This window comes from Tyto alba, unplaced genomic scaffold, assembly GCF_018691265.1.
Source record: "Tyto alba isolate M040663 unplaced genomic scaffold, T.alba_DEE_v4.0 Super-Scaffold_17, whole genome shotgun sequence".
NCBI classification, from domain to species: Eukaryota; Metazoa; Chordata; class Aves; order Strigiformes; family Tytonidae; genus Tyto; species Tyto alba.
The window spans coordinates 7522443-7545147 of record NW_024881279.1 but is presented as its reverse complement, the minus strand read 5'-3'; the positions used below and the strand labels follow the sequence as shown (position 1 = coordinate 7545147).

The following is a 22705-nucleotide window of genomic DNA, read 5'->3' as shown; positions in this document are numbered from 1 at the left end:
AGCGGATAATTACCGGTCACGCCTCGGGGATACGCTCCTGTCACCTCTTCATCACTTGCCGAAGTCCAGACCGGCTCCCTGCACTTTGAGTCAAGAAGAAGTGAGGAACAGCGAGGCAGTTTTGCTAATTAGACAAAGAAAACCAATACGGATTTAAGTTTCTTTATTGATTAGTTTTTACATTTTTTTTTCCTCTCAAGTTGCATCTACAAGTACCATTTTGAAATGGACAGGTCTCTTCTGCAAATGAAATCACAGCCCTTGCTCAGCAACACAAAAATAAAAAAACATCCCACAACAAAAACAACAAACCAAAAACACCAACCTAACACAACCCCCTTTTTGAAACCATGAGGCAATAGTGGTAGTAACTGGGAAACACTTGGGTATGGAGAGTGGTCATAAGCCCCGCATACATAACCACAGCCTAAGTGGAGCACTGCTTTTGAGGAAGGAGTAAGAGAAGAGACAGGCAACCACAGAGATGCGTATCTACCAGCAATTAGCACTTGCAAGAATCCCTCCTCCAGCCCAGGAGTCACTAACAGACATTCACAACGCATTTTATAGGTCACAACCTCAAGCTGTGACAATTCACTATTAGCCAGACCCAGAAAGGCTAGAGCACGGCCAAGGATACTTCTGGAACAGGTCCATTGATTAGCTGCATATTGATCAACTCCCTTTACTGAGCACCAACCCCAGGAGAAAAAAAAAAAAAAAAAACAAAACTGTTCTCAGCATTTTACTGCCTTGGGTTTCAGACTGTCTGCACCTGCTTTCCTAAGGTTTTGTTTTGATTTACCATCTCAGTCTAACCTCCTCCCCCCCATCTTCAGACACAGCACATTCAGGTACATAGAGCATCCTTTTCAGAAGCTGCCACCCTTGGGTGCATAGACACAAAAGGCCCAAAATACACCTTCAAGTATTATGTAACCGTTCCAAACCTAATTCACTGGTCACAAACAGTTAGAGCTTCAGTACTTCAAAAACACAGCTACACTGTAGAAGTGATCAGGATAGGCAGATAGCTTTTTTTTTTCCTCCAAGGCTTTAAGAGCAAGAGTGATGCTGAGGTTAAACTGAAAGCATAAAGAGTAACTTTGGATTTGTCTATCCATTTTGGAAAGTCTTCATTTATTGTTGTGATTATTTAAGCAGCATACACTATGGTATCAAAAAAGCCATAACATGCAGACAGGAGACCTCTTCAGGAGACTTAGCAGAAGCAAATGTAGATTTACAATTAGCTTTAATATAATACTATTTAAAAGCTGAAAGCAGATCTTAAGTTCACTTTTGATGCTTTGAAAGAACATGTATGCACATGAATTCAGGAATTTAAGGCAATCTGCATATTAAGATAAAAAACACATTAGATTAATAGATTTTTATGTTGTGCTCAAAATGTTAGCTGAATTGAAACCATTTACATATACTTCATCTCAAAGGACTTAAGAGTCATAAATAGCAGCTGCTCCTTGATAAAAATACAGTCCTGAGAACAAGCTAGTAGCAATGCTTAAGCTATGACATCTTCCATGTCAGAGTATAAGCTAATTTTGCAGTAAGGAACAGTATTTACCAGGTGTTCAACAGGCAAAGGCATTCTAAACATGCAATAGCTCCCAACAGAAGTCTGAAATTACTTCCAGTATCTTGCTTACAATAGTTTATTTGCACACTGCAGAAAAGATCAAGAAATCCTGCTATGCATTTGTGATCACTAGTATTTCAAACACAACAACCAAGGGATACAACATAAGGACAGGCAGCAAAAGGTGTTTCACAAAAAAAAAACAAAAAAAAAAAAACACAAAAAAACAAACAACAAAACCAAAACAAGAGTCTTAGTAATTGGTTAGATTGTTTGCAAGGTAATTGGAACACTCTTTTCTCCCCAACCCCTGGGAATTACTCCCCACACTATATCTATCCTATAACCAAACAACACTGGAGTGTTTAAATTCAGTGCAAGAGTAATTTCAGGACATTTAATTTCACTCTAAACAAAGGCAAGTTATCTATATAGACATCCAAACGCCAACATATTTGGTACAGTGTAATGAAGTTACATAGATTTCACCTTCAGAGGTATGCTCTTGTAGTGATCACCTGCATTCCACAAAGAAAAAGAAGTTTGAAACAGTATAATATGATAGACTCAACGCTTTAAAAAAAAATTTATTCAGCTGGAATTGGAACTCCCTAACATTCACAATATAATTTAGGATGCATTTGTTACATGAAGAGCAGATAAAAGACTTACAGTTCCACATACCAGTTAAGATATTCCACATGCTCCTTCCCCACCTACAATACTGACATCTTGGTTGGTTTTATTTTTTTTTTTCCTTAACAAATAATCAGTTCAACTTGTCTACCTGACTACCTCCCCCATTTCTACAGGAGTAGACATACAGTGATAACAGTGAGAGGATATGGGACACTGTCCTATCCAGTGTTTGGACCCTGGAAAGGAGTAGGCCTAGCTATAAAAATAGGAGTTTGACGATGAACTGAACATGAAGCACTTCAGCAACTGAGGCAAAGCTGCACTCAGAAAAAGCTGTATAGTCACAGAGAAAGGAAAGCATCAGTGGCTGAACAGAGGGGAGAGGGGGAAGTAGCCCAACCACACCCCCCCCAACCTATTAGCTTTACAAAAAGAGTTCAGTAACTAATAAAATCCATTATCTGCAAGGTCTGCAGAATTAAATGCCACATTAAGATGACCCACTCCAAATCCTAGATCATTTGTCAACACTTAACAGGGCTTTCGCCATGCACAGTATGAATATTCTACAGAATGACTAACCCTTTCCTTCCACCCCTTCCTCTTTCCCCTCCCCCAAAATAATGAAGTTGATTGGAGTTTCACTAATGTTTCCCCACACATCCCCCCCTCCCCCCCAGTTTTTTCTTTTGAGGGCAGAAGGGTTGTCAAATATGTTGACAACTTTTCTTTAAACAATTATTAAATTTTAAGGGATATAAAGACATTGCTGCATTTAGGAATTTACATAGTTGTAAAAAAAACTAGTTATAAAACTGCATTTTTATCACCTAGCACTTTCAAGATTCATTGTTATTTTTCACTAATTAATATATTAAATTAAGCCAAGGTTTGAGACTGGAAAAGTTCTACCAATCTACTTAAACAGAAAAGAATATTTAAAACCAAAAATGAAAAGGTTAGTTATGTTACATTGCAAAATCCACAGCCCATTATATTAAATGCATTTTTTCTACAGGAATGATGTTCTTTAAAACAGGTGATTGCAAATATTTTACTGCTAGACACTCCGTTACATTGGATAGTGTGACTGGAACCTGTGGATGGTGAAATCTTGAGGTTGTCCAAGTTTCAATGTAAGGTGTCCAAGGTCCTCTCCCAGAACCATGTTTGAAAAAAAAAAAAAATTAAAAAAAAAAAAATCACAGATCAAGTTCTTATGACTTTTTTTTTTTTTTTTCAATCTTTTCTTGGCTTTCTGTTTCTGGGTGATCTATTCACAGTTTCCTCCTCCTGCAAGAAATAAATTTGTGTAAACATGAAAGAAATAAAAACCATTTGAGCAAATCTACAAAGAATAATCTACTTTCACTTCTACATATGATTTAATTTTTGCAAGGACCTGCTGTTACTACGCTTCCTTTCTATACATGGCAAAGACAAATTCTCTTGTTTTCACAGTGAATGTACACTATTTTGCCGAGTCCTCAACAAATTCTGCTGCAGTGAGAATCCCTTTAACTTCAAGCAACACTACACCCACTGTTAAGTCAGCCATTGTGTCACTGTGGAGCACTTAAGAGGTCACATCCTGACTGCATACAAAGCTGAATAAGCCTGTTGCCTCAAGAAGATGCATTCCACACAATCCCACTCCTCTCACAACAGTGCCTTTAGCAAGGTGCCCAGCTCTGCTGAAGTTGGCCCCAGCAATTCCTGTTCTCCAGGGTGATCAAGTTTTCCAAAGTTCTGACACTGGGAGGGAGCATCACATGAGCCAGGTTAACTTGAAAACTTTAGTAAGGCCTGTTCTCATGACTTAAGGACAAAAAAAAAATGCACAAGACTTCCCTCAAAGATTAAGCACTCTTACCTCTGATGCAGGTTTCCTCTCCTCTTCCTCCTCCTCCTCCTCTTCCTCTTGACTAGCACTTCCTATATCAGCATCACTTTTCTGCTTCTCTTCTAAAGGAAATTAAAAAAAATAATTCTTTTCTGACTTATTTTCAGTTCACCCTTGGCTTTATTCCATGCCTGCCAATCCTGCTGTTTAGTCTATCAGAGACTAAACTCAAACTCTTTCAAGATTATCTAGTTTACCTACCTAGCTTTTCCTCATTCGCTTCTTCCTCCTCCTCTTCCTTGTCTCCTTTATCCTTTTCTTCCTCTTTGTCCTCATCCATCACATCAGGCTGAGGAGCATCAGTCTTTTTGTATTCTGCAGCACTTGGCTGTTTCTAAAAATAAAAAAAAAAAAAATTGTCAAGCCCAGGCAATTATTTGTGACAGTAAGGCACATTTTGCTGAATCTCTTTTTAAACATTATACTAATTATCAGAGGAAATGCCTACCTTCCCAGAGCAGCAGAAAAGGACAACCAGGAACACTGGCAAAGCCACAGTAAGGATGTAGACTACCCAAAGCCAGGGACGCTCTTCAGCAGCTGCCATCATCTGGCCCACAACACCAGGCTGTAACAAAGAGAACTGTCAAATTTTACGCCATACAGCAAGTTGTAGCAGTTAAGCATAAGCTACAGAATTTTCAAATAGGCTTTTTGCAACTTTAAACATTATATTTCATATGTCAAAAAAATTAAAGCTAACCTGCACAAGTACTTTTTCCAGTTTACAAATTAAGAACTAGGCTAAAGTTAACAATCCAATTGTCATACCAAAGGCCTCACAACAGAGTAGCAAGTACTTGTTGCTACTTATAGCAACAATTACCATATTATAATTAGGAACTGAGGTTCCAGTCTGGTTTAGCATTACCCCTAGCCTTGGTACATATAAGTATATATTGACAAAGACTGTGGGAGAGAACAGCAGCAATGCTCCTACCATTCCAGTCAGAAGCACACAATTAAACCTTTATTTCTCACCTCTGCAGCACCATCAGCTGCCTTTTTCAGTCCCCATCCATCACTGGCCCAATCATCAGCCACAGCTCTTTCAGTACATATGATGAAGTTGTCAAAAAAGATGTCAGAAGTCATTGACCATAGCTCAAGTCCCACAGCACTGAAGGGAGTCATCTTGAAAGGTTCAAAGTCTTCAAAGAAATCTGGGTTTGGGATCTTCCTAGGTTTCCATATACCCTAGGAAAGACAAAAGACATTCAGCTTCACCTGCTATAATACAATTGTTAGTTTTCAGCCCATTTTGAACAGAGAGAAAGACCAATCCATTCCACTTAATTATCATGTTTATGTGTGCAATTCCTCAGGTTTTGGGAATCAATTTTCATTTGTGCTAAAAAAAAGCAAAGCTAAATAAGAAAGCACTTTGAATCTGTCCACTTGAAACTCTGTACAATTATGACAGTATTTGTATTCTTCATTATACCTGCTGAATCTGAATTATTCTGCTTTTCGTAAGAGATGCTGCATTGGCCTGAAGTTTAAGCAATGAAAACACCAACCTGATAGTTGACGTTATCAATCATAGGAGGCTTCCATTTGCCTTTGTAGTTTGGATTGTCAATCATTGGTCGCTGCCAGGTACCACAGCCAGGGGCTGTCTCACATTTAGGATTTGCAATCTGGGGTGCCTCCCATTCACCGTCCATATCCTCGTCCCTGAAAAGGGAAATTAAATTTGAAGTCTGCCCCTTACCTTTATACAGAGTAAGACTCTGACAGTGTTTGATTTCTGGGAAAGTTAAAATTCCTACCATACAATACTGAAACCTTGTATAGCATAGGTCTGTAGACAAAGATGCCACAGAAGGAACAAGGATTTTAAAAAGTAGCTTGGAAGCACAGAAGCTCAACAAAAGCCAGTCCCTGAGCACAGCCTCCCCTTCCAAGTATCATACAATTACAAGATACCATCCCCACCATGTTCAGTTTACAATCACAGGAGTTGAAAAGTGCATAGGGGAATGCAAGAAGACTCCTCAGACCAACTCTGCTTTCTACTTTTGAAGCAAGATAGTCTGAATTCATGACTTTGTTAGTGAGCAACAGTAAGTGTTAGTGAGTTATACTTGTAAAAGCCAGTACCAAAGCCAGGAAATATTTGCTGTTATTTGCAACAGGCAGTTAACATACCAATCTTCAGGCTTCTCAGCATCAGGGTCTGCTACATATTCTGGCTCATCATCCAGCCAGCCCTCTGGTTTCACAGCATTTTCATCTGCGATCTTTGCAGGAGCATCCTCATCCCTTGAGAACAGATTATGAATTAAACACACACAATGCAGTAGTTCTTAATGCCAAGACATGACTCTACAGACTCTGAACAAGCCCACTGGATCTAGACAACCAGTCAGCTTCACTTCTGACAGGGGAAGTGTAACACCATGATTTCAGAACAGAATTGCCTTGCAACCTGTTACCTATGCATGTGCCTCATGGCACAGTCACAGCACCAACTGTAAGGTAATACTACTTATTTTTTAAAACAAATCTATAAAGAGCATATTGCAGCAAATCCCGTATCTTAGTGATCACAGCAAGCACGCATTTGAGCTTGAAATTAAGCCCATGGTTCAAAAAGCACAGGTTCAAAGACAGAAACCCTGTATCAGTTTCTGGTTCAGGATGTCAGATATTTCAGTCACTTGTAACTATGCATTACGAACAACTACAAACATCTTGCAGTTATACCTTCTGTAGATCATCTTTTGATCTCATCAAGGATGAAAGCATCAGCTAGCATAGCCGTTTCAGTAAAACAACTTTAACTGTGGCCTGCACAGTAACAGAAGCACTGAACAGTAATTCCCAGAGGACATGGATCCTGTCTGCCTCTGTCTAGCAAAGTGCTGCTCAGATGCTTAAACTGATTATGGTTTGACTACAAGGGTGAGACTCAAAACCTTCCATAAGTCATCTGAGAGAGACCTTTTGATCAGGTCTAAGTTATCAGTCAAAGGCCTCCCTCAATTCCACCCCTCCAACAGCCTACCAGTCATCTGGTTTAACAGCATCTGGGTCTGGAATTTTTGGTCTCTCATCCCAGTCCTCAGGCTTCTGGTCATTTGGGTCCTCAATCTCTCGGGGTGGATTCACAGGGGGAGACATATCATTTAGCAAATTCCCACTGTTGACAACTGTTTGATCAACCAGTATTTCAAAACTGTTATCGGGATTCAAGACTGTAAGGAAAAAAGTTGATGTAGCCATTACACATATGACAAAGCACACACCATAAAACATCCCTCATCCCCACTGTACAACTAAAACTTCAGCGATCCAAGAAGCACCTACCAAGCAACTGTTTTAAAGAATTGTTAAGAACCTTTCTCCTTCTGCCAAAGTATAACTAGTGATTATGTACCACATCTCACCTTGTGACAAAGACGACTCTTTGCAGAAGGCATATTTTAAATGTGCTAAAAGCATAAAAAAGCTTTTAGAGTGATTTACCAGTTAGCACAGCAAGTTGACTTTGGCACACTAAGTATTGCTTTAGTAGTAATAATGTATGTATTCACATTCTACTCAAGACGCCCTAATACCGACCTACAGGATCTTAATCTCACTCCTTTATCCACTGCTGCCTCTGTAGCAGGAAAATCTGGAGATCCTCCTCAGTACTCCTTGAAATATTTTAACCATAGCTAATACACCAGACCATACACTGTATTTCAAGAACCACTGAGCTTATCTGGTACTGTGAAAACAGCAAGAAAAAAGACTATCCCCTCTAAATCTAATGCCTAGTATGCCCCAAATTACTAGGGGGCAGCATTCAAGCAGTTCATAGATGTTGGTAATTAGTTTGGATATACTTAGCATATCAAGTTACTCATGACTGCTCTGAAATTCAGTTCTCCTTTAACTATTAAGTTCAAGGTCTCATAATTCTCCTTACAAGAATCAAGATTTCTTGTATGCAAGAAATAAGCCTTTGTATATTCAGAGTTTAAGTGGTTTTTAGTTGTACGGTGTGTTGACACAAATTTTCAGTTGTTCATCTGGCTCATTTTACAATCTTTTGATTCAGGAAACATAGTTATTAGCATGCATAGTTAACAGTCACCATACCCAGAGTATAAAGATGGGTCTTCTTATCAGTAAAGTAAGTCTTCAGGTCTGCATCTGGACGCTTTGCATGCTTCTCCTCATATTTGCCAGTCTTTGGGTTTTTGTGTCGGAAGATGAAGTGCAATTTATAGTCCTCTCCACATTTGTCAGGCCCAAACATGATTGTATATGGAGTTTTGTCATGGAACTGATCCTTTAAAAACAACGCAAAACTTCCTTCCATTATTTTGAAATACAACGTAAGTCACTGGCTGACATAAGAACTCCCAATTCATTACAAATTGTTTTGCAACTTGGGTATCAAGTCAGTGAAGTACCCACACTAAAGCTTGCATGAGGAATCCAAGTCTCTACAAAAAACACCAGAATTATCCCAGCTACTGGATTTTGCACCTTTGGTCTCTACTTTCCAGATGGAAAACAACAGCTATTCAAGTGTTATCAAAAAGATAAGTGTAAGTGACAACCACAATGTTTAAGTATATCTCTACATTACAATAAAGGATTTTAAAAGCTAGCAATGTAGAAATTAGAAATATCAGTTACTGATAATAATGAATGACTAGCTAATTCAGTGAGTTTCTTTCACACAAAGTGATAAGCAGCATTAAAAGCGAGGCCAAGCTGTATTTAGTTTACACACTTATAAACTGCTGTACTGTCTCAATCTGAGAGCTAACTGGATATAATAATCTCACCACTGAACACTGCAAGCAAGTCTCTTTGTTCTTGCTAACATTATCTTAAAATTCAATGCACGTATGGAACTGGAAACAACCAAGTAGTCTTTTGGGCGTCTTTTTTTTAATACTTTGGAATCTGTATTAATAATACAACTCCAATGAGGAGTTAATATTATAGGAATTAATAATACAACGCCAATCAGAATAAAAGGACAAGGATGGTTAACAAGTCATAAAATTTATTTCCTATAAAGTATAGGAAGATGGATAAAGAAAACTCAGACTACAAAAGCCTATGCAAGGTGAATCAGCAGTTAAGCTTTGTCTGAACAGGCTAAGCCACCTTAGGTAGGTATATGATTGAGAGAAGAAAAAGTGATTCTTAATCCTTAGGAGTTGAAGCATTGTTTCTTTCATTGACCACACTCTTAAAGACAATGCATTCAAGGGTCATTTATGAAGCAAATGGTTTTATATAACTAGCATGTGCAGCTGAACATCTAAGGTTTTATCCAGTCCAACCTCTCAAGACTTTTTTTTAAATATACCCAGTAACTCACAAGTGTGTTCACATGTCAAACGCAAAGCAATAAATGCAAGGTGTGTTTTTAGTTATTTGCGTTAGTTTTTTAGAAGATGAAACATCAAATCTTCCTCTGTGCAATAGCTTCCTGAGAGGGTTTGTCCTCATATAGTGGCTACTCTTGTAAAATATCTCCTCTGTGACCCTAGAACCTAGGGAAAACTGAAGTACTGCAGACTTTAGCAATGGTCTAGAACTGCTCACCTACTAAGGAGCTCCAGAGTTTCCACTCATGAGGCCAGAAGATTTCAGTATTTATCCTCTCCAACTGACAATAGTGGGAAACTGCCAAGTGCAAAGTACTTTGGCCATCAGGTCCTAAATATGCCCCACTGACTTTACTGAAGAGGTTTCTTCAGGAAGAAGCAAAATGAAAAAGCTTTCTTTCACTGCTAATACTCAAAGTGGCAGCATTACTCACCAGGTTCAATTCAGGGGTTTTTGAAAGCAATTTCACATAGGCCCCACCACACTCTATTCCATTTTGGAAGTTTACTTCATACCTAATTTTAGTTTTGGACAGAGAAGGGAAGAACATGTTACACACGAGGAAACATTATTTCTGTAATACACAACTACAATTTTCAAGTACAAATTAAGAGTAAGATTGTTTTGTTGTTTGCTTTCTATCATGTTCCCAGTGAATATTAAAAAAACACACTGCATCCTACGAACTAAACAACTATTCATAGGGGCCTGAGAAAAGAAAAACTGAGGATTCAGAAGACAATATCTGACAGAAAAGATTAAAGGAATTGAGTGCTGGTCTAGAAGATTATGATCTAGAATGAGAGAAGGAAGAAAAAGTTTTCTATACATAAGACACTAACAGAGATTACAGCAACCACAACTACTGTGGCAGGCTACCTAATTTGCAAGACTATTAAAGCAACAACAATTGGATCCTAGGAGAAGCCCCTTTAGGGATATAAGCATACAACGGTATATTTAGGGGTGCCAAGGTGTCTGAAAAAGGCAAAACATCTCTGTCAGGAATAGGCTCAGTATGCTTGATCCTCTCCCAATGCCAGCTGCTGGAGTAGATGACCACAGGGATTTATTTTTAGCCTTGTATTTTGAGCCAAAACTAAACAGTCATGCAAAGTAAAGTGGCCAAATCATTATCTTGTGCAAATATGAATTAGCTTACTCTTTGTTTAAAAGTGATAAAGTAGGTTATTATCCACAATTCAACCATTCTCATTCAATTTTTCCTTCCTGACTTGCTAGTCTAACATACATGCAAGTAGATTCTTCTACATCAGTCATGGCCAGAGACAGGCAAGCTGTTCATCTTCCACTACAGGTGAACTAAGACAAAGGAAGGAGGCAACTAGTACATCTTCACCACTCTGTCTGCTCCACCTTGGAAACAGGGGGCAGTTTACTGCATAAGGAACTGCACTGACCCACATACAGACCACCTTTTGCCCAAAAGGACACGGACTTTCACAGTTAGCAATAGAAAAGTCAGTTGCCTGACCTTGTTACTACAATTAAATCAAGTGAATCGAACTCCTGAGACGGGTTACCAAGTCTAGTTTTCATAGACTTTTTTCCTTTTCAGGCTTCAGAGGAACCCATGCTGCTCCTAACTTCCCATTTGGGGGATCTGGGTTGCTATTTTACTCTTACTTAAACAGTATAATAATAGGTTACAGAATCTTGTGTCATCTAGACCCCTGGTCAACAAAAGCTCAGTTGTGGAATGAACCTCAGCCTGTTATCGTGTCATCCTTGAAATAATAGAACACTAAGTTATCCTTTACTTACTGTATAATAAGGGGTTTAGTATCAAATACAAAAGGCTTTGAAAGTTTGGATGAAATTGCATGATGCTTGGCCCGGGTTACCAGTACAAGCCCTTTGTCTCCTGGAAGCTTAGTGTCCTTCATGTCTTGGACTTCCCATTTACCTGGAGAGAAGTTAACCACAGTTAACATGACTTGTTCAAGACAATCTTTGTTTAGTCCAATTTTGAACAAGATAGTAAGCAATTTGCAATAACACCCTATAGGGTACCTTATCTAGTTATTAGCATAACAACTTCATTTAAAATCATTTTTAAATCTCCAAGTGGATATTTTGTCTAAATCAGAACTATACTTTATAATGTTAGCTAAGTATATAAATACCCTTCCCATTCCTTTCAGCAAATATAATTTTAACTGGGAAACAGAAAACAAAGACTTGCACCTCTTCAGTTATGATGACAGACAGCAGAAACATCTATCATCCAAAACCTGGGTCAGACTCACCATCATACTTTGCGATCTCATCATCCGTATCATCTTTTTTGGCTCTGGAAAGGATCCATCTAGAAGACAGACATCCAATGGTTGGAAAACCGTACTCTTTCTCCCCTCCCTCCCACCACAAAAATCCTGCCATTAAGCAAAGACAGCCCTTGCTATTCTATGTTTGCACCCCAGTATCTTAAGTTCCATCACCAAGCCTGCAAAGTCTTCTGCATTCGCCACTTCCCACCCCCAAAGTATGATCATGGCTACAGTGTCTTCCTCTCGTAAAAAAGTAATAGTACCACCTCATCGTCATCACATTACCCGAGGAAAATAAAAAGATGAGGATTAAAACATTACACTTCTATCGGTCACCTCCCCCTTGTTACTAGGGCTTAAGGAGATACTAGTTTAGCTCAGCACTTAGACATCCAGCCTCATACAGTCACTGCTAAAATCCCTACCAAGCACTGCATTTTGATTCAGTTTTGAACAACACAGGCTCTAGAGGTTTTCATTGCCTTTCATTAAAATTTTTAACTATTTGCAATACTGAATCATCCTTCAGATTATACTCACCCATCAAGAGTTCCTTTATCAAAGGACTCTGCAAAATATACCTCGCCAGTTGGGACTGGGGGCCTGTAGGTAACCTATTGAAGAAGAGAGGCATTTGTGCACCTTTCAAGGGACATTCTCTACTCTAAAGAAATACAGGCATATACAGCACACATTCCCCCCTCTACACTGAACTACAGCTTCCCTGGAACACCTTGCAGGATAAATACAGAAGTTATGTAAATATTGCTCCTTCTGCCAAGCCATTGTGCTCTTGTCTGTAACTAAAACTGAAGTATATATCTAGCTGAACACATTAGCATTAAGTCCTGATAATCACACCACAGATTTCGAGGGTGGATCTAAGACTTCAGGAAGAACGTGCGGCCCATGAGAACAGGAACAAAGCAGCTAAGCTTAATTCCAAGCCCTACTCCCAGATAGCATCTTTAATAACATCACAACATATTAAATGTTAGCAAAGTAAGGACAATTCCAATCAGACTCACATTAACCACAATACAAGCAGTAATTCAATTTTTAAAAGAAATCCCATGCCAAACCTTTGGAGTTGGAGGAGGAGTGCTCACTTCAGGCTTTGACTCTTCTACCTCCTCAGTGCCATCATCTAAGTCATCCTCAATATCAACTACATCTTCACCATCACTGTCATCATCCATATCATGCGCCTGGACAGCAAGAGTCCCGAGAGTGAGCAGGGTCACAAACAGTAGCCATTTCAGCTCCATGATCTGAATAAATAAGACAAGAGAAAGAGGTCAAGCCAGCACTGCACAGAGTGAAGCACTGCTTCTTGGTACAAAACCAAACATCCAAGCCAACAGGTGAAGTGCCTAGTCATACCAGTGAAAGAAAAGCACAAACTTCTCTTTTTAGCTCTTATTTACTACATCTGGCTAGTTGAGACAACTCTAAAAGCTGGAGAGGAATACAAGATAAAGCTAAAGTATGGAATACAAAACAGATATTAACTGTGTCTGTTAATGACAGCGGAGGACCATGTGTGCAAGTTCTGCAGATCATGCTGCAGAAGTGTCATAATTTTGCTCCTTACACTGCCACGGTCCACGAGCAGAACAGCAGACACATGTACACAACACCATGATCTATGTACCTGCAAAAGCCTAAACAAAAAACCTATTTTTTGCTTACGGAGGACTTTAAATGCATCATGCAGAAACTGAAATTGCCATTCAGTTCAGGAACTTAAATACAATTATAGCTAGCTCTTTCAAGCAGAGAGTAATCTATGGCGTAATCAATCCTCTATCCTCTGTTCAATATTTTCCTGTCCTTTCAGCTGTGGGACATTGGCATTTTCATTCATCAGTCCCCTTCTCCAGGTTTTATTCCGGAATTGCTGCCAACAGTTGTTGATACTACTGGCAGATGTCTATAAGCAATTGAGGCTACTGAGGCAGACCCAGCAGAAAATTTTTTACTATTTAACAATTGATTTGATTACCCTCTTTTGATCTCTAATTTAACAGGATGACGAAAGAAAAACAACACCTGTTAATAGAGGCTTTACAGAATTAAAATATCACACTTGTTTCTCAGATGCCCAGCACATTGTCACACCTAAAATATGGTAGACCCTGGCAAACTGTAGCTCAAAAGATCTTGTAAGTAAAATCTGTTTTGGCTTTCTCACTAGAAAAACAAGATCACTGAACCTTTAGGCTCATACAGAAGGCACTCCTAGCATGCTTCTTGTAGTTTTATCTGCCCCCAAAAAAACCTACACAAAAACCGCCTATGCCTTGCTCACCTCACCTTTTCTCCTTTGAATCACATTCCAAATTTTTCTTCCAAAACCAGAGTTGCAACTGAGACTAATACTTTTTTCTCCTGACACTCCTGCCTCAGGCTGTAGTCCTGTAGACTTACAAGCAGAGCTAATAGTGCCTGTAGGGGCATAAGATCATGCTAGGAATCAATCTTGCAACTTTCCAAAGCATGTTTAGGCAACTAAAAGAATTTACAGTCTTAAAAGTCTTATCAGCACTACCCAATACTCCAAAACTACATTGCATACCACATCTACCATTCTTAGATTATTCTTTAACTTACTTTTAATGACAGAGGGTATGTTTTATAACTACAACAAAACTGTATTTTGAAGACTTATGTTGAGGTCACGTCCAGTTTGTCACTACAGCAACATGCAATTGCAGCCAGTTTTCTAACAATAGTGATGGCCTTGAGGATTATGGTCTAAATGCATGCTCACAACCCTCCCCCTCACAGTTCAGGCAACTGCACTGAAACACCTACGAGCCAAAAGGACACCATTTGCAGCATGAACAGCTGACAAACTTTCAAGCTTTGCTCATAGGTAACAACACTTGTTTGCTTAATGCACAGTGTACAGCCAAAATTGAGAACAGTTACAGACCTCATAGCAGCTCACAGTTCTTATTACTAATGTGGGAACCACAAAACCAAGGAATGGAAACTGTCAAGGAAGCATCGGTACCCTTGGAAGTTCAAGTTCTTCTTGCACAGATAGCATATTCTCTGAATAAACTCATGCTCACTGCCATACAAACAGTACAGAAAACAAGAGCCTGAAACTTCATTTGAAAAAGTGTCTAGAGCTCTAGATGTGTCCTGTGTGACTGAAGCAATTACAGATGAGATGGCACAAGGACACCTTTTCAAGGGAAGGGTTGAATTTTGTCTTGCCTTAACCAACACAGCCTCATCAAATGTATTTTTAACAGAGCTAAATTCAGGAAGATTTGACCCCAAGTTTTAAAATTGCGTTCAAATTATATCATGCAGATAGAATGACTACTTCATGATTTAGAAAACAATATGAGGACATTAATCTTAAAAATATAGCAAGGTTAAAAATAAGCCAATCTCCTCCTCTCTAAAATGAAGGAGTTTCTACATACCTCCTCCCAAGCCTGTGCAAAGGATATTAATGATTTAGCACACAAGTAATCCCTTAAGTAATCTTACCACTAGCCAACCAACGATAAAGTACTGGCAAAAGAATTAAATCATCTCCCCTAACTTTCATACCAGTACTGACTCCATATGTAATAATTACCTACTTCACAATCCCACCCCAACTACAATCCCTTGGAAATATTTGTCAGCAGCAAATGGACTTTGGTAAATGCTAGCATGTAATCTGCAAAACTGCACAGCCTCACACTGCAGGCAAGGTTGCTCCAGTAGTTTTTGTCAAAGCATCCCAGTGAAACCAGACAATTCTACCAGTGACCCATACAGCAGGGGCAGAAGATATGCCACTCTCCACATCTACAGGGTAAACAGGTGTGGTTGTATTGGGAGCATGAGTCTACATCTACCAGTTAATGCTCTGACTGAATTTGAGGCCTCATTGAACCTCATTTCAAGGTAGAAGTACTATCTGTTCAAGTTCCCCAGCAAGATTTTTTTTTCCTCCCCCCCCCCAAAAAATAAAAGCATGAAGAGAAGCCAGTCCACTTTTATTGTCCCTCCCTCTTACCAATCACTGGCAAGCAGTATTCGCAAGTTTATATCCCTACAGAAAACTGTTCAGGACACCTCCTACATATTAAATCATTCCCAAATTCAACATAAACTACCATTCACACACCTTAAGTACAGCCTGGTAGCATCTCCTGCAGCTGCGCCAGTTGTCCTGCCAAACTCTTTATTCTGTTAATCTGTAACAATATATAAACTAACTAAATTATAGGAAATAAAAGACACTATGTTCTCAAAAGAGCAATTTAAGTGAAGCACACATTTTTGATATTTAAAAAGCTACTTCTAACCATAACGGATGTACTGTTACAGGAGAAAATTTCAATTTCACTTCACACAATCCTTAGGGACACAACAGAAACATGGTTATGCCCTAGTAAATTAGGTTATTCCTAAACAGAAGATAGAAAAGGGGAGAAAGTAAAAATTCATGTTTTATACAGAACAGGCATAAACCAATTTTTCAATGGAGCTTTAAGTTGCTAGCAACTACAGGTGTTCAATTAGTTACCTAAACTGTAGCCCAACCTTCAGACACACAGCCACCTACTCTATTATGATCAGATTTCTCCCTTGAAGTGTTCAGTTTCCAAGAAATTATCATCATTAGCCATTTTTGACTCTGCCTGCACTTCCCTTCTTTAGGTTTAACTGTGTAATATTTCTGAAGGTTAGTGATCATGCAACTGCCAAAAGCCTTTAACAAAGGAACCCTTTCATAATAGGTGAGAGCTTCTGACGTCTCCATTCTACTTCAGTGCAACCCTCATTTTCACCATAACAACGTTTCATCAGAGATGACTAAAACTTTTTTTTTTTTTTAAGGTCTTCAGACACAGACATTCATATACCACTTGGGGATCAAAGGGAAGACTACTGCAGTATAATACAAAAGTACTAACTAGGAAGAGAGTTCGAGACTGCCAGGGCTAACAAATCATTTGTTCTCTGTCTGTCCATCCACAGACAGCTTCTACACTAAAAAATTTATAGCTGATATTTAAGCACTGTTCCCAACTGTCAAAAGGCCGAAGCATTTTCCCCCAGAACTTACGGGAGCTATAGCAGAGCACTGAAAACAGACACCTGGAACAGCTGCATTACACAGACTACTTTTTGCAAAGTAAAAACTAAACCAAAATGGAGTGAAATACAGAGACAGGATAAGCTTCTTGCCATGGAAGTGGCACTCAAAATGTAGGGCTGAGCGATTGATACATTTGAATTTCAAGGTTTTCAAGGGAGTCATGCAGCTTCAGAGATTTAATATTTAGAATTCCTCTTTCACTGAGCATAAAGGAGGAAGTTATTCTTAATTATTGGCATGACGCAGGAAACATTTGACCCAATACAGCAGACAGTTATTCTCTCTAACATACACGTCCTGGGGAAGGACAGACAGTCAAAGGGTCCACACAAAGCACGTTTAAGTCCTTTGCTAGCATACTTCAAGAGCATACTATTTAGAAAGTAACTTCCCTGTCAGGCCAAACCGAGCCTGCAAAACCAGTTTAATCATCTCCTTGGTTACTTATCTATTTGAGTGGTTCATCAAGCGAGTTCTTAACAGTGCATATTTCAGAATGTATAACTACATTTGAATTGCTACTGGCTATCTAGTTTACTACTTACTTTTCTTTTAAGGAATTAACAGTCAGAGGAAATGGGTCTTATTAAAAATAAGTCACTTAAATTGCTGAGGTGTAATTCATATTAACTAGATGAACATCAGTGGTTTCAATTTCAGCAGCATCTGAAGTGACAGCTGAATGACTTTTGTATAGGAAGAGCAAAATTTGCTAGCAAAGTACTGTGTTCCAAATACTGGATGTCAGTATGGTATTTACAGTGGAAGCACACCAATAAAAACAAGCATAATGCATCCATCCTTATGCAAGGCAAGAATTATGGAAGAAAACTTTAAAGACACAGAAGTAAAGAATTCATTAGAACACAAAAAATGCAAGGAGACAAGAACAGAAAAGCTAAAACACAGATCCCATTTTCCCTCTCAGATTATTTTTTGGTTTCTGAACAAAGGTTTGGCTACTCTACTTGGTAGTCCGCTAGTTTTTTCTAAAAGTCAGAACTACTGAACAGCAGAGGAAATCTCTTCTACACCTCACAGTCCCTCCACCTTCCACATCCTGGCTCCTCTGCGGTGCCAGGGTAACTGTTTACACAGCCTCATGATGAACTAGCAGCTGATTTAAGATGGCTCGAAGTCCTGCTGCCATGGTATTTTAACCCTGAATCAATACCTCAGTCCAATCCAGCATGCAAAGGCAAAAAGTGTTGTAGGAGGACAAGTGAAAGTACTGAGAGATAAAGTAGCCAAGGATAGAGGAAATAAAGCTGTTGGCAGCAAAGCCAGACTAATGCCATAGTTTCAACTGCAATTCTGTCATCTGCGCTTGCCTAAGACAGACCTGCCTTTAGGCAAACTTGGGGAATCCACACTCTATGGCAAAGCTGAACAACTGTATGGCCAAACACCATAATTTCACCCGTGCATTAGCTCACCACTCCTCTAAGAGGGATATATATGAACATGATTGTATTATATGCAGCAATTCATAAAATGCAGACAACCCTTTTTCCCCTTAAATGCTTAGTTTTCCAGCTAGACAACTTCCAGTATTGTGAAGATTCTCCCTTAAACTCAAAGAACAGCAGACAATGTTAAACTAAAACCACCTTGCTTACAACTGGCCAGAGGCAGGAGCTCTGTGTGGGGGTGATTTGACCCCTCCCCTCCTCCCCCCCTTTTTTTTTTTTTTCTCCCCAAGAAGGGGGTGGCTAGGATACACTGCTACATAAGATTTGAGGTGTCTCCTGGAGAGAATTAGCCAAACCTCTCCTGGATAGCTCCACAGCCCCACAGAAAAAGCTGCCTTCTATTTGGGTTGTAAGGAGCGCAAACCAGACAAGAGATTAGGTGTAAAAGGCAACAGCAACAAAGCTTGTTTTTAATAAGCATTTCAAATATGCCAGTTTCTAAAAATAACGTACACCAGTGCAGATGCAGTAAGGGAAAAAACAACATGTACCATTTGTCAGCAGAGAGATCATTCCCTCAGAATGGCAAGTCCTTGGAGGGCAAAGACAGAACTACAAGGCTTTTTGACCATAAAACAGATGGGCTACTAAGGGAAACTACATTAGGTGGGGGGAGATCTGGAGGTGCCCCAAGATCTTTTAGACCATCATGCCTAGAAATCATTTCAAGTTTGCTACAGAATTGATTCCAGCAAGAACAGGCTGCCACCATGATCACTAATAGAGGCAGAAAAATGAAAGGCCAGAGAAGGAAGTAAAAGGCAGGGCTAAATACAAGTCAGAGTGGATTCTCAATAAAGGATTTACTCATTTACTTAGGGGGAAGTGCTGCAGCACATCAAATGAGAGGGTAATCTAACAGAAGCTGCAAGCTTTCCTACTGTTTTGCGTTAGGTTTCCCTTCCTAGGAGAGCAGCTGATACCAGGAAGTAGATTACATCTTATACACAGCTTGTGATGTTGTCTGTGAATTGAACAAGTGTTCTCCTTACAATATTTTTTTTTTTTTAAATAGAAATACCGAGACTTAATATAAACACAAAATTTATCTCAAAAGCTTTTCCTAGTTTTGGTAAGTGTTTTGGCCATGTAATATTTAAATATATAACATGTATATGGCCAAATCAACAGTAAGCAGGTTTTGGAAGTCATTTGAAGTGCAGAGTGAACCTACAGTAACATATTTTAACCTGTATTTAACCAGTATTTTATCTGTATTATCTCAAGTTATTACAGTTCCGCTGTCTCCTTGTAATATTTTAGCAACAACCCAAACCACAGTGGGTAAAGTGTCCCATAAAGCCTGTGTGCCAGCTATGCTTATCTGACAATATTAAGTAAACATACTGCATTTAGAAATACATTACACTCCTAGAGACTAGTTTTCAGACATCTAACATACTCTAAATAAGTTCCAGAAAGAGTTTTCCACGATGCTTGGCAGAAATGCTGCAGTATTACTAACATTAACACTAATAATAAAGTCTGGACCTTTACCATTACTACTACTACTATTAATACATGTCTGCTTCCCTTCACAACCAGATTTCCTGCAGCGCTTCTTTCTACAGCCTAGAAAGTTCTTAACCACAGAACTGCCTGTGAAAGTTCCCTCTTTAGAATCCCTGCAGACAGGAAAGCAGTAGGCTATGCATGCTTTAGTTGAAAGGTATGAGGTTTTTTGTTTCAAAAGCACACAATACAATCCTCATCCAAAAACGGTAAGTCATTTATATATTATTTTGAAGACACCCAACATAAATGATATTTGGGTGGTAAAAAAATAAAAATCAAAGCATGCATTTTAAGTCCCCAAAATTCTCAGACCTTGCTGCTGCAGTCTCCTCATCTGTATTTCACCTTTGGCCTCCCTCGCCGCTCGATTACCACATCTATCCCCACCTGTTGGGCCTCCAGTTCTGCACCTCCAACTCCCCCTTTCCAGAGACTTCTACTTCCCCTCGCGTAGCCCGAACCAGGCACACGCTGTGCTCCGCACCCACCTCCTCTTCTAACTCTGCAGGGCTCCCTACCCATGGTGAGCGCTTTTAGGTACCTTATTTCCACGCGTTGGTGGCCGACGTTAGAAGCAGCCAGATAAAACCTAAACCACACGCCAACCCCCATCCACCCGCGACCCCCACCTGCCTCCCTCCCCCTCAGCAGCCGCTCCCCGTCCCACCCTACCGGGGGAGGGGATTGGGGGGGGGCCACGAACAAGCGCCCCACCCGCGGCCCTGCCACACGCCGCTCGCCAGCCGGAATTTACCAGAAGACCCGCCGCTCCCCGCCAGGCCTCTCAGCGCCTGCACCAGCCCCGCGCCCGCCTCCCGCCGCAGGGCCTACCCTCTCACCCTGGCTCCCCCCTCCACCCCACCCCGGGACACCCCCCGCACCCCAGGCCCGGCAGCATCCCGCCCCCCCCTCCCCGGATCCCCCTGAGCTGCCCCCGCCGCCTCACCCCGCCAATCCCCCGGCATGCCCCGCGGCGGGCCCGTTCCCCGCTCCACCGCCCCAAAGACCGCGGAACTGCCCCGGTCGCGACAGTTTGGGGGGGTCAGTTTGGGGGGGGGGGGGGGGGGGGTACGGGACGGGACTCACCCCTCGCACCGCTGCGCTGCTGCCGCCGCCCCCAGCCTCCCCTCACCTCCGTCACGTGTCCACCCGCTCAGCGCCAGCGCCGCCGCCGCCCGCCCGCCTATCTACCGCGCGCCAGCCCCTCCCTCCGGCCCACCTGGCTCCGCCTCTCCCATTGGCGGAGAGCTCTCCCGCCCGCCCGCCCCGCCGCCATCCCGGCGCTTTTATTGGTTCCCGCAGCCGCCGCTCCACCGCCAGCCGGTCTCCAAACCCGCCCCAACGGCGCTGCCCTTCGTGGAGCGCTGTTATTGGTTGGTGGGGCTGTAGGAAGTGCTGGGCGATTGGCTGGCTGAGGGGAGGCCGTTGAGGTGTGGGCGGGGACACGGCGGGTCCCCGGTGAGGGCGGCAGAGGGGGCGGCTGAGGGGGGCAGCGCCCGGCAGCGGGCAAGGGGCGAGGGGAGGCTTGGGGCCGCTGCGGTCGCAGGCCCTGGGGCGAAGACCCCCGCGGCCCGGCTCGTTTCACCCCGCTCAGGGGAGGAGGAGCGCTGGGTCTGCCTTGTGCAGCTGCAGATGCCTGGGAGGGGGAGGCCGCTGCCTGTCCCGGTGCCTGAGCACCATGATATTAAACAGCAAAGTCACCTTTACGCCTGTTCTCTCATTCCATAGCTCCTTAGAATGGCTTTTCAAGTTTTGCTGCCTACTCAGAAAATTCAGTACGTCTAGTGTTTTTTGCTCAAATTGTGAGCTGAGGGCTTAAGAAAACCATAAAAAATGACACGTGCTCCAGTGTGTTTAGAACATGGCAGTGCTGCTCAGGCAGCCTCTTGTTTAAAGGCCTTGTGTAATATCAAGCTTTAAGCTATGCTATATTTCCAAAATTAACATAATGTATTTCCATCGAGTTGAAATACGGTGTAAATGCTCAATGTTTATATATCCAGACAAGTCCAGAAGCATGGAGAAATGCAGAAATAATTGTCCCTCCTGTACTGACTGGGAAGGAGAGGCTGCAAGAGGTAACTGGTTTGCGTGGGACCACCGCTGTCAGAGCAAAATTAAACTTTAGGCGTCCCGGTCTCCTGGAAACATACAGCAGTGCGGAATGGCAATGAACAAGGGCCCACAGTGAGGAAAGCAGACGACTCTTCCCTGATTGTTAATACAACTTTCAAGCTGTATCCGAGCAGCCCCAGCTGAGAACAGTTACATGGAAAGCTGTATCTGAACTGCCCAGTTTAAATCCAGCTCCTGTGTGGTCTGCGGGCTGCAGCCTGTTACAGCAGATAGAAGCTGTTCTGTAGGAATACCAAGTTCACTATTGCTAGGAGGGGCGGAAAGAAGGAATAAAGAAAAGAAGGGTTTTTTGTAAACACAAATCTGTTTTGAGTTGATGCAATGAGTCAGCAACATAAGTCTCCCCACAGAGAAAATTCCACCGCGTTAGGACAATACAAACAGGGCCCCGGCGTTCAGAAATAAGGCTCAGCATAAATGAAATCAGCAAATCTCTGTTTACACTGAAGTTTGGAATCAAATGCTCACATTTTTCCAGAAAGCCACCAAGCTGGCTCCTAAACCTCCCTGTTGACGGAGGTACACCCAGAGACTGAACAGAAGATGCAGGCAGACAGGCAGGGAAATGGCTGTAAACAACAGGCAGCACAAGAGATACCAAGTGCTTTAAATAAACTAAAAACACCGTGGAGGAATACTTTAAAGGATAACAAAGCAGTATAATTTAGCAGGCTCCCTCTATCAATC

At 41.2% G+C, this 22705-nt stretch overlaps 1 protein-coding gene across 3 annotated transcripts; it reads right to left on the bottom strand.

The window, feature by feature from the left end:
• Window positions 1-146: 146 nt before the first annotated feature.
• Window positions 147-21091, bottom strand: CANX (calnexin). Of its 3 annotated transcripts, none has more exons than XM_042790105.1 (15): window positions 21015-21091; window positions 12862-13050; window positions 12320-12393; window positions 11759-11817; window positions 11274-11415; window positions 9922-10003; window positions 8235-8427; window positions 7153-7342; window positions 6294-6407; window positions 5663-5819; window positions 5124-5339; window positions 4591-4710; window positions 4344-4476; window positions 4113-4204; window positions 147-3532 (listed from the first exon to the last, which is right to left on the bottom strand). In XM_042790105.1, the coding sequence occupies exons 2-15, from the start codon at window positions 13045-13047 to the stop codon at window positions 3479-3481; spliced, it is 1812 nt and encodes a 603-aa protein (XP_042646039.1). In that variant the 5' UTR covers window positions 13048-13050; window positions 21015-21091; the 3' UTR covers window positions 147-3478. The 3 variants fall into 3 exon arrangements, with proteins under 3 accessions (XP_042646039.1, XP_042646038.1, XP_032861955.2); XM_042790104.1 differs by having other exon boundaries at window positions 20969-21081; XM_033006064.2 differs by lacking the exon at window positions 21015-21091 and adding an exon at window positions 15918-15987.
• Between the last annotated feature and the right edge of the window lie 1614 nt (window positions 21092-22705).

Bases quoted from the DNA above. Each gene is read 5' to 3' on its own strand.
- CANX (XM_042790105.1), bottom strand. From the start codon at position 13,047: ATGGAGCTGAAATGGCTACTGTTTGTGACCCTGCTCACTCTCGGGACT. The intron at 6,408-7,152 runs GTAGGCTGTTGG...TCTGTTCTCAAG, and splicing joins GCTGTTAAACCAGATGACTG to GGATGAGGATGCTCCTGCAA. The intron at 5,820-6,293 runs GTATGTTAACTG...TTCCCTTTTCAG, and splicing joins GCTGAGAAGCCTGAAGATTG to GGACGAGGATATGGACGGTG.